Source organism: Eleginops maclovinus, chromosome 18 (assembly GCF_036324505.1).
Source record: "Eleginops maclovinus isolate JMC-PN-2008 ecotype Puerto Natales chromosome 18, JC_Emac_rtc_rv5, whole genome shotgun sequence".
NCBI lineage: Eukaryota > Metazoa > Chordata > Actinopteri > Perciformes > Eleginopidae > Eleginops > Eleginops maclovinus.
The window spans coordinates 15,579,835-15,592,216 of record NC_086366.1 but is presented as its reverse complement, the minus strand read 5'-3'; the positions used below and the strand labels follow the sequence as shown (position 1 = coordinate 15,592,216).

The following is a 12,382-nucleotide window of genomic DNA, read 5'->3' as shown; positions in this document are numbered from 1 at the left end:
TCACACAACATAGCTTTATTGGTAACCTTTATTAAGTTTGATATGCACTTATCCCTCTGATTATTTAATCTCCTGGCTTGAAAACCGGCTGTGGAGAACCAGACCCACTTGTGACAGATAAGCAGAACACCAGCTGACCTGGAGCTTGGAGTGAGTTCAAGCTTGCACCATGATCACATCCCAGCGGCAGATCTGAGAGGTGCTGCCTCATATCAAGACAGGGGCATTACTCATATTACAAAGCCGTCCCTGCAAGGTCACCGGGCAGCATTTGTCAAAGCCCCGACACATGACAAGTGATTAATGTATATGAGGCTCATCATGGTACAGTATAGCCTGCCCCTACACATGACAAGCTGCAGAAGATTAGTTCACAGTTGATGTAAAAGACCATTCACAAAAACCTAAATAAATCATAAAGCTAATCCAGGACCAATTATTGTAATTTACTATCTACCATTAATTAAGCTGGCTGCATATTTACTGTACACACATGGCATGTAAAAAAACATGTAAAAATCTGAGTGAATGCAAAAGGATGACAGCTAAATCTAAAACAACACACACACTGCAAAGATTTAAAGAACACATTTCAACCCTATAATATGATAATAATGGAAATATGTGCACAAAAGTTTCATCTGACAATCCTTATCATGGATAGATTCAGGAAAATATTCGATTCTAAAACAGTTGTTCATATCACAGAGCGCATAATCACTGACATACACATATTTTGATGATTTAATCAATGTATGTGTAGGGTGATTTTTTTAAGGTTAAGTGGAATTATTACTGGCTAGACACCTATATGTATGATGAGCCTTTTCATTTTTGATGGTTTCAATTTATGAAAAATAATCATAAGCATTCGTACAAACTGGGTTGATTTGTTTCACTTTAAAGCTTTTCCTACAGCTTAAGGGCTTGGATTTGAGGAGAGACATGTTGACACGGTTTGCAGGTGTGGAGGTGGGATGGGAGCTGGGGAAATACATGGAAAATGAATGACTGAAAACCCTTACCCATGAACCCAAGGACAAGCATGGGCTGGGGACAGGCTCTCCATTCTGGTTTTTGTTAGTTTTTTTTTTTTTTTTTTGCGGAAGGAAAGATGGCAGAAAGAGAGAGTGAGCAATGAGAGGTCGGGAAGGAACGGTACAAACTGATCGGGAGGGGATGGGAGTGCAGTCCCAAATCCAACTTATGCCTCTTAGAGGGGTGGATCAAGTAATGACATGGGGCTTGTTAGATTAGGCACCAAGGTTAACAGGAAATGAGAAGTGTAGAGAGGATCAGCAGAGAGAAAAAACACAGACAGAGAGAGAGAGAAAGAGATTGCCGAAAGAGATAAGCAGTGATAGCAGAGTTCAAGAGTCATGGAGAGTCATAGAGAGAGCATACAGATGAAAAGATGTGTTTCTGTTTTGATGACATGTAAGAGGATGCGAGCACACATGTGATGCCGGCACACTGATCTAAAAAAAAACATTTGAATATGCACAATCATACGGAGTAGTTTTTCATTTTTCCAGTATGAGGACTTTTCTGCTATAAAGAGATGAGGGCCAAAGATCAGCATTTAAGTCAATACTCAATCAATCAGCCAAAGTCAGAAACAGATGGTGTTCTTTCTCTAACATCATCGGGAAACACATCTACAAATGCATTTTTTTTCATTCTTGTATGGACAGAGTTGCGAAAAGAATACGTTTTTATCTGTTAGGAGGATTCATGCAACATATTATTGAAAAATCTTCCTCTACATCTTTTGCACTTATGCGTTATCCCACAGGCTACACCTGGACTTATGATGATGCATGTGACCTGCTGCATATAAGGTGTTAGGGGCAGCAGAAAGGTGATTTAGATTTGTACTTCAATGATTCCTGTACCTTTTTGGCTTCTGTTTGACATATGCACATATACAGTATATACAGCTCCGGAAGAGACCATCTCTACATGCAGTCATTCCAGTGTCTGTTGAATTCCAACACAGTTTATAGAATACAATGAAAAAAAAATGTGAAACTCAAAGACATACCTATAAACAGTAAAACCGGAGAAACTGATATGCTGAAGTGGTCTCTTCATTTTTTCCAGAGCGGTATGTATATATGTATGTATATAAACACCATTTATTCTCTCCAAAATTACTAATACAATGTAACACCGCGACTTTTTATTTTTTCAAGGATGTCTGAATATGATGTGATTAGCGAGTGTAAGATTGTCTCAGTTTTGTTAAAGCTGCTCTTTAACCCAAAATAAATGATAAAAATGTGTCTCTTCCTAAGTCTTCTTCAAAAACACCCGATATTTTAGCATTGCTAAATGTTCAACTCTAGCATTTTAGAAAAAAAAGTAACCGAAAATACTTCCCCAATAAGATAAGGTAGCCACTTGGTTGTACTTGTATAGCTTTATTGCTGTGAAAGTCTGGCGATATTGCGATTGAGGTGAGAAATGTTCGTATTTCTGTTATAGAAAAAGTAATAAATGTCATTGAATTAAGTTTTTCAAAATGGCAATCTGAACAACAACAAAAAAAAAACGATCTGTCGGAAGATACAACATGAGGCACGGTTTGTAAATGTGTTTTTCCTTAACTTTGGTAAACTGACAGTTTAAGTATAGGCGTTAAAATCCTCGTTATGTGCTGAGAGAATACTCACTCTGCATGGGGGAGAAAAACACCTCAGACGTTGGTGCAGCTTTGGTCCATTTGTACTGAGGGACAGGTTTTCCCTGACTGGACTGACAGCTCAGAGTCACATTGCCCTTCATCACTGGGTTCCCCGTCACGGTGCACACTGGGGGGGAAGGAGGGACTGCAGACAGACAGACAGATGTAGTGCAAGAGGTTAAGCTAAGAATACAGTAACAATGACCTTATATTGAACTTGCACGTGAGGCTTTAATCCACCGCCAACAAAGTGGAGATTTCAGAGGGAGTAGCAGTATTGCATAAATTAAGTAAATGTTTCAATCCCTGTTGTTTCAATCTGCTGGTGGAGGATGACATCATGAACTCAGAGGCAAGTGGCAGATGATGTTTATTTGGACAGTGCTTTCAGATTAATGTAGGACTTTTTACACACTGGTTCGATCTGAAATCCTTCAAAACGTGTTCAGCATTTGATTTGCCTGGATTTCCAAATCCAAGGAAGTGTGTGAGCTGTGTGGCAGAGCGATTCAATCTAACCTTTGATATTCTCCTTTGATGCTGTGGTTCATTACCTTTGACATTAAGGCGCACCTCTCCCAAAATGCCAGTACTTCCAGGGATGATGACAGAGCAGACGTAAGACCCGGAGTCAGACTCCTGGGTGTTGTTGATGTAGATGGAGAGGTTGGCGGAGGGCATGGGCGCACTGAAGCCCACTCTTTTGGTGAACTCGTTCTGGCCGTGCCCAATCTCGCCTGAGCTAAAATTTATCACCTTAACCGGAAGGAAAACAAAGGAACACTGAACACAACAGCAAAGCACTATTGCATTGTTATTATTAACAGTGGTACACTCTTAGAATACATTTCTGAGTCTGCTATGTTTTCCTGAAATACAATCCTCTTTTGAAAATGAGGTACTAAGGATACTTTCATTTCTGGTCATTGGAGTGAAACATTTTAATTGTATTGGCTGTGGCCATATATAGATGTGCAGATTAACTATATAACAGAAATCAACGTCCTTCATAAAGATAATCCTGACATGTACAGATGGTGGGTGTCGAATTTTAGGCAGATTTTCTGTTAGAGATAAGCTCGCAGTCACCGGACACCGACACTGTTTAGATTATATTAATCATGCAAAGATCGTGCACACTCTGACACACACACAGAGTACGAGCAGTTATGTGCATTTTTCTCAAATGCAGTTCCGTGCCATATACAGGAGGTGCAGCTAAAAAGTAGAGATAAAATGTGATTAGTGGCATTCTTTCATACTAATGGCCATCTTTCCATCCACTACACATCCTATCCGGTGTTGGCAATAATCCTAATCTCTACAGATCATATTACTAGATGGATTTCTGAACATGTAATATAAATTGCATGCATTAAAAAAGGCTATTTTCCTCTCACATAAAATTCTGAGGTGTCAGAGGTCAAGTACTTCCTAACTGAGAATGCCAAAATATTTGTTAATTTGTATAGTAACATGAAAAAAACAATTATTACGTTTGAAGCCTACATGTATTATCTGAACTATTTGTTTCAAAATAAAATGATATGAAACATAGAAAAGCAGAAATGTCACAACTGGAACCAGAGAAGCTAATGCAATTTGCTAGAAAAAGGATTAAAATATAAATGGATTGTCTGAATATCTGTCTCAACATTTTGATAAGAAGATAAATCAATTGAGTATTAGCAGCAGTAGTAGTAGTAGTAGTAGTAGTAGTAGTAGTAGTAGTAGTAGTAGTAGTAGTAGTAGTAGTAGTAGTAGTAGTAGTAGTAGTAGTAGTAGTAGTAGTAGTAGTAGTAGTAGTAGTAGTAGTAGTAGTATTAGCAGCAGTAGTAGTAGTAGTAGTAGTAGTAGTAGTAGTAGTAAGCTAGTTGTAAGAGGAGGAGCATCAGCATCACCCTGAACTTAATTTAATCCCTTTTAAGAAGCTCTACTTCTTATACACAAGGAGAGGTCAAAGCACGGTCAACAATACGTCAGATCATTGCGGATTGCCTTTTGAAGTTCTCACCTGCTTGGACTCTTTCCCCTTGAAGAGCCACATGACAGAGTTTTTGCTAATATCTGACAGGGGGCTGTACCAGGCCTGTAACATCACCATCTGGCCCTTGACCACCTCCAGATCTCCCCTGGGGATCTCCACATCCTTGGTGTCACCTGGAACAACAACAGAGGAAACAGTTAATTGTGAAATTTGGCAGAGGCTCAGCGGATGATGTTGTTTTTATGATTTGGGGAAGCTAGGAAATCTGAAATAGGTGTTAATATCTTGGTATGTTCATCCTGTTTCATGCTTCGATTCCATGCATTAAAAGGCTTGTTTGTGTTGTGTGATATTTATAGTTTATTTAATTTAATTTTGCTGTCTTTGAATGCCCAGCGTTATTTGAATTATTGAACACTCTGATGATAATAATATGATGATTTCTCAGTGTAAAATCCCAAAATAGCAACAGAAAAAGGGCTATAACAATCTACTAAAGCCTCAAAAATCTGGTTTTATCCCAAAAAGACTTAACTCTATAATGATATAAAATAAATAAAGGCAACAAGTCACTCATGGGTGAGGAATTAGAACTACAGGATGTTTTTGATAATGTGGCTGGGAAAATAATTAATTCAATTATAAATCACAACCATTTCTGAGTTATTTGCTTTTTCACATCACACAATAAAATATATTGATGACCTTGCGATAAATAATCAATTTGCTGCTGGGATTCAACAATTTCTACAATATGAAAAATAAAAAGTGTCTTGGAAAAAAACAATAACACAGTCATCAAATTGAATTTCATAACTGTGACCTGAGCAGACATAATCTTTTAGGCTCCTTTATAATCAGCAACAACCTCGGGATCACTCAATCCCAAACTTGCTTCTACGTATTGACGCGTGTGTGTGGTGTCTGTGTCTGTGTGTCTGTGTTTGTTTTCCTTGTAGATTCTGTATATCAAGCTGCCTGAACCAAGACAGGCACATTTATCACATATGGCAGCTGACAAAAGCAGACTGAAGACATTTTCTTCAGATGTAAAAGGTAAATAATATCATCTTATAAAGTACATAGATGACATTCTCCTCCTACGATTTCCAACGTTAAAAAACAGAACTGTTTCCAGCTTTATACACATGCATAAGAAGTTTAAGTTTCTTAACTGTATCCTTCTGAAAATAAAAAATCACCAAATTTGGAAATACAGGGTTCATTAGATTGCACATATTGTACTTCATTTCATAATACTCCTATGAGGACTTTATACAAAGTGTAAAGACTAGAAATTACAATATTGCTTTTCCACAACAGTGGACTGCATTAAATATGCAATTTCCCAAAAAAACAAATTCTCAACAATGTTTCTCCAGACAGAGGTACAGCTCAACACACAAGGCAACAATTTCATTTTCTGAATCCATCTGAGAAAGGAAAAAGAGCTAACCTAAATGAAAATTAAGAACAGTTTAGGGGCATGGATTATCAGAAGGATAACTGCAATGATCTGTGATTTAAAGACTCCTGCTCACAAATAAGGAAAGAAAGTAAAACAAAACTATTAATAATGATGTCCAACTCACAAGGTGCCCAGTCACCCGAACCAGACAGCTGAAGCTGGATCACCTGATCCCAGCAGTCGGTGTCTGTTTGGGTCTCCAGTTTGAAGCTTGGTATAAAAAAATTCAAATGAAAAAAAAAAAAAAAAAAAAAAAATGCTTTCCACTAAAATCCTTCTATGGTAGAGAAAACCATGAACAGTATCCCTGATGTGCTCCAATGATAGACTGAGTATATTCAGATAGAGGAGAGTACACCGAGAGAGGGAGAGTTGTGATCCATAAACAGGCAGCTGAAATCTCCACATCTGCTTCGCCAGACACGCCTCCCTTCTTTTCCAGACTGAAAGCGTGCAGAGGCAGGAGAATTAAGTGATTGGCTGTGCCGGTGGGGCTGGCGAACAGATGAAGAGAAAAATGCATGTGTAGGAGATTTTAAGCCAGAAAGATGAACATAAACTTGTTTTTGGACATTTAGAATTGCTGCAGTGGTTTCTTATTTCTTCTTGGAAAAAAATGACCCTGCAGCTGTAAGACTCCTGTCCCTTAATTTCTGAATCTCTGAATCTGGTAAGTCCTGTTGACTAATCCTAGTACAATCCCAGGCTCAATCCTCTCACCTCACGTGAGCAAAAGACCTCAACTGGACATGGATATGATCTAACACGTGGTCACTTCAGTAACCACTACTTCTGTTGATAACATCATCATCATCATCATCACAGCATTTACATTCTCTGAATTTCAATTAGCAAATCACTTAGCTTAATATTTAATCATTCATGTCATGTGAAGCCTGGGGTGACCGCATGTTGTTAGGTTAAAATGGGGCATCCACCATGCAAGCAACACATCAAGCCAGAAACATTTGTATGGCTCACAAAAAGTTACATTTACAAATTCTACAAAAGATACAAAATGATAGACTTGAGTTCTATAACTATTAAACATGTATTCCAATTAGTCTTCGCCGTAAACAATACTCCACCACACCCAACACATAAAGCCAAAGTGAAGTTATGGTTTAACTTTGGGTAATAAAAACACTTTCAGAGATCGTTCACAGCCTGAAAACATTGTATAAGAGCAATGCTTCTTCTTCTTTGTAGTCTACTTGTGTAATATTGCACAAATCAAGGGGATGGCACATAATTAGATAAATAACTTCCTTTCTACAAACAAAGAAGGCTACTTTAAATTTACATAGCACAAATAAACAGGAAACACATTCATGAATTGCTAAGTTGTTGGTCTGAAAATTGGATTGAATAAATAAATACTAAGTAAGGATGCTCATGCTATTATTAAGTGTTTAATAAATAGCAAATGTTCACATATCAGTCCCTACTTACGCCTATTAATTCTAGTATGATACTAGCATCTGTGAGAGGCTTTATATGTTATCAATAGCTAGAGATGCTAATATGGGATGTTTCTTGATGGCGAAGGACCGTCATTGACAATAATAGAGAGGACATCCACCCTCAGAATAATCCAGGTCATAGCTTTTATCAGCAAAACATAAAAGATGTCAGTGTGTATTGTGGGACATATACATGCAAAAATCCTTCCCCAGTCTAATCATAATCATGTCAGCACATCCAGCATTTCCTCATGTCAGTGTCGAGCAGTAAAGCCATCTATTGGACATGCATGAACAAGATTAATATCTTTATCATCACCATCGTTCCTACAGACGTCAACTTCAGCCTGTTTTTGATCATAATGTATAGCAGCCCCATCTCTTATTTTTTCCCGCACAAATCCAGTTCGTGCCCTGATTTCATTTTCAGCAGCCATTGTGTTTGCTGTGACTGACATGTGTGCCCTGTAACAATTTTGTAAGAACACTGAGAAAAAGGCCATGTCTGGGTTAAAGCCGAGATAAATTAAATCTCTCTCCCCGTATAATGTCGTGAAGTGCGTTTACACGTAGATTAATATATATATATATATATATATATATCGTGTGCTGGAAACACAATCAGAAGGGATCAGGTTCTCTGTTGTTTGATGAGACTTCTTCATGTGTCCGCAGCAATCGATGAAGACTAATTCTGAACGATATTCCATGATGAAGTAGGATAATGCCCTGTAGTCTCCGCACTCCAGACTATGCTTCTGCTTCTTTGAGCGGGTTTATCCTCAAAACTGTGTCATTCAATTGTTTATTAAATGAAGGAAAATCTTCCCTAATCCAAGGCTGTCTCCATCTGGTATGTGTGTGTGTGTTTGGCTGCAGACACATACAGAGAGAGGGGGTTCAAGATGAGGATATGGGTATGATGTCAATCTACGTCCAATTGAAAAGCTGCCAATAAAGGGGATGTAATATGATACTATGAAGTCTCAGTAAACTTTGTCCTAATTACATTTGGCTAAGGGCAATAGCTCAGCCTAGCCACGCTTTATATCTGCTAATTGGATTCTTCCCTTTAGAATAAACTGTGTTTTTTTTATTGTTGTTTTTTTTCTCTGCAGGGCATCTTGGCTATGAGACACTGGCAGAGTCAACAGCAATTAAAACGGCATGGACGCCTGAATCGCAAACCCACAGATACTAATCAAAGAGGAGTCCACCCCGTCATGCATGTCTGAGCAGGGGCACAATTAACAGATTAAATGTGACTGTGTTGTGGGACCATGACTCATCCATAGAGGGCAGCACATACATAGGATAATAGAGACCCTCTGATCGTAGACATTTCCCAGTGGAAATCTTGATATCACTAAAATCACTGAATGTTAGACTTAACAAATAAATACATATAAAGTAATCTGAAGCAATACAGGTAAACTGTGTGTAAGTATGATTGAAACAGGTGTTTAGTTTGTTACTGAAATACATGTGATTTGCATGTCTAACAAGGCAACCTAATTCTGCTGTGATGTTGTGATCAAATGAAGGATAAAAAGTCAGTTCCTCTCTCAAAGCCCTCAGGGAGCCACGGAGGCCTGTGTGAAGATTAACTGATCCTCTTTAACCAGCCCCACTCTATCTCCCCCAGTAATCTCTGCTTCCACCAATGTCTTTCTCTAATGTGAGTCTCTCTCCGGAGCTGAAGCTTTAGCTCATGCTCAGATTTACCCGCCATCTACACCTCCAACCATCGATTGAACAGGGTGGGCCTGCCGCCTTAGAAATATGTCCTGATAATCTGAAGCAGAAACATGGTTTGAAGGTCAAAGGTCATGGACAACACTTTGTCAGTATCCAAGTGGTGCTGTAGACATCACAACGTTGTAGCAATAGAAAATCTTTCAAGTTTTTAATATTCTTTATACATTTATTTCAGACTTGTATTTATTAACATGTCAGTCACCCATCATCTCTTCAAATAGGTCAAATTCTTCAATTCAAGCTCGGCTCGGCAGGGAGTCTTCTCCGCTATGGAGAGGTAAACTCGAGCCTTCTGGTGAATGCTGGGCCAGGACTTTTATAATACTATTTGGACAGCAGCAGCAGATACTCAGGTGTGAGAATCAGCATAGCTTTAAGGTGAACTCTGTAGCAACAGGCACACAGTACTGACGGCTCAAGTGAAATGTCAAGATTAAAAAAAGTGTGTTACATATATGGTGCTGTGAGTGGAGTTTCCATGGGGGGGGCTGCCTTGAGTTGACTGCCTTCTCTAGATTGCCTCACCTCATTTTTACAACTGATCTCCTGAATTCATTGAAAAGTAAAGAGAAAGACAACAAAATACTTTTAATTGACAACAAAGCCTCATCCTTTACACAATGCTACATTTGAGGTGAAGTGTGTACGTCTATAATAATGAAGCCTTGACTGACTGCCACATTATGTATTCTGAACACATGAATTGGTACTATGTGATTGGACTTAAAGATGCCCTATTATACTTTTGAGGGTTTCCCCTTTCCTGGAGTGTGTTATAGGTTTTTGTGTATGTAAATGGTCTGCAAAGGCTAAAATCCCAAACTTCCCTCCAGAGGGAGTTTTTAGCTCAAACCCCCATACCTGCCTTCCCTTGTTTCTCTGCATTTGGGTCCTTTTACTGCACCCCTGACAATTATATATCCTCTTTAACTTCAGCTATCACGATTAATAACTGCTATAAACAAACATAATGTAAATTGAGCTCAATTAAAATCAGGGTTATTAACAGTATAGAAATGACTGAACAATTCTCATGGAATAAATTGGGTGTAGTCCAACTTCGTGCTACATCATTAATTGAGGGGTTTTTGTGCATGAAACATTGCTTGTCTGATCTCTACAGCATGTGTCATCTGTGCTGAGCTGAAATCTGTGTCAGAGCAGAGATAACAAAGTCTTAAAATGACCCCTGAAACGCCTAGCCATGCAAGAACAGACAACATAATAATAAATTATGTAAGTGTCAGATTTCTTTTCCTCATTATAATCGTTCATTATTCTTGATGAAAGCTGGATGACCTTCAGTTTTAATTTTATAAAGGAATGTGACAAGTGGGGAACAGAATTGCACATTGTTAAACATTAGTTGATGTCGGGTACAAACATGAACAAAGATTACGACTGAGCCAAAAAAAAGGGGGTTATTCCCTGACTTATTGACAGACAGCAAAGGGAGGAATGTAGGACAACAAAATAGCTTTGTTGGTGTAAAACCGCCTTTTGTACTGACCCTACAGGCTTTGAACAGATGGTGCTTTAATAATAAATATTAGGAAAGGCTCCTATAAATTGGATTACATTAGTTTAATCTCTGCAGCTATTTTAAACCATTTTGAGTGTGCTATCTCATCAAAGTAGCTTTAATCCCTCTTAACTTTTGATTGTGTTTAAATTGATTCTCCCCGCGCACATGGCTCCAAACTCCCACAACATCCCTCTGGTTCTCACTGCCAACTCAGTCCCTTTAACTCTTACAAGCACACGTTATATTAAAAAGACACATGCAAAAAACACAACTAATTATTATTTGTTGTTTAAAATATCACCACTCAAGCACACAGCAGATGTACGAGCCAACTCGTGACAAAAAGGAGAACTACTTCACTGCACTGAACTCAGTGGAAGGATTTCTGTGCTTTATGTTTGGGGTTGATTTGTGTCATCTGTCAGTCTTTCTTTCTTAAAGGTTAAGTTAAAACAGAAAAGAGACTTCCCTTGCCCTTGCCTAGGTTAAAAAAGGTTGTTTCATTACTGCCAATAGGTTACTATAGGTGTTTAATATGCATACTTGTATAATTATGTATTTTTGTGATCTTGCAGTACAGCACTACATAAATATTTCCATTTAATGCAAATCTAAAGGTCCATAAAGTAATCAGAGTATAAAAAGAAATGTTTTAAATACATGTTAGAAGTGAAAGAATTGTCATTTTATGCATAGTTGAGCAGCCCTCTTTTTTAACCACAGCCATGTACTCGAAATCCTCCCAACTGTCCTCATTGTCACATCAGCACACAGCTAAAAACTGTGATATCTGGTCAGTAATACTGCATGTTGGTATTGACACAGTTGGAGTTTATTGACGTTAATGTTGCAATTGTCTTGTCTTAGTCATGGAAAAAAAACCTCATTGACAATCATATTTAGTCAACATTTTGGTTAAAAGAAATAGCACAGAAGCACACACTTGTAAAAGAAGAGAAATGGGTGTGGGTGTTATAAAAGCTCTTGAAGCCTTCAATATTCTTGTCATAATAGCCCAATTATCACCAATAAAATGATACTATCGTAGATGGCTTCCGAGTTGCTGCCACTAATCCACATTTTGAAAGGTTGTTACCATAACTAATCATAGCCACTTAAAAACAAAGGCTTATTACGCCTGCCTCTTAATACATAATAGCAGACTCTTGGGTAAAAGCAAATATAAATGAAAAAAATCCACAAAACCGCACCAGGGAAACAATGAAATAAAATCCAAAAGGATTATTAATTTCCTCACAGCCAGGCACATTGATCTTGTCTGCCAACAATAAAGTGGAAGGATGAGACTCCGGAGAACTATAAAGGATTGAGGCATTTTTCATTGCAGAAACTATTTATAACCTTCATTTCCTGAACATTAAATCATCCAAATCCGATTACTCGAAGAATAATAATAGGACATTTACTGATCACTAAATCACTGAAAAACAAAGCAGACACAACGCATGTATTCTCTGCATAATTGTGTGTATGC

The 12,382-nt window shown here is 38.1% G+C and overlaps 1 protein-coding gene across 2 annotated transcripts in view; it reads right to left on the bottom strand.

The window, feature by feature from the left end:
- Nucleotides 1-12,382, bottom strand: part of esamb (endothelial cell adhesion molecule b) — a 44,797-nt gene that overhangs the window by 5,364 nt on the left and 27,051 nt on the right. The window contains exons 2-5 of one of the 2 annotated variants that reach the window (XM_063906444.1): nt 4,701-4,846; nt 3,241-3,442; nt 2,676-2,831; nt 1,026-1,070 (exon numbers count right to left, since the gene is read on the bottom strand). In XM_063906444.1, coding sequence (XP_063762514.1) covers nt 1,026-1,070; nt 2,676-2,831; nt 3,241-3,442; nt 4,701-4,846 — 549 coding nt within the window. The remainder of the gene's footprint in view (nt 1-1,025; nt 1,071-2,675; nt 2,832-3,240; nt 3,443-4,700; nt 4,847-12,382) is intronic. The other variant, XM_063906445.1, reaches the window with a different exon arrangement.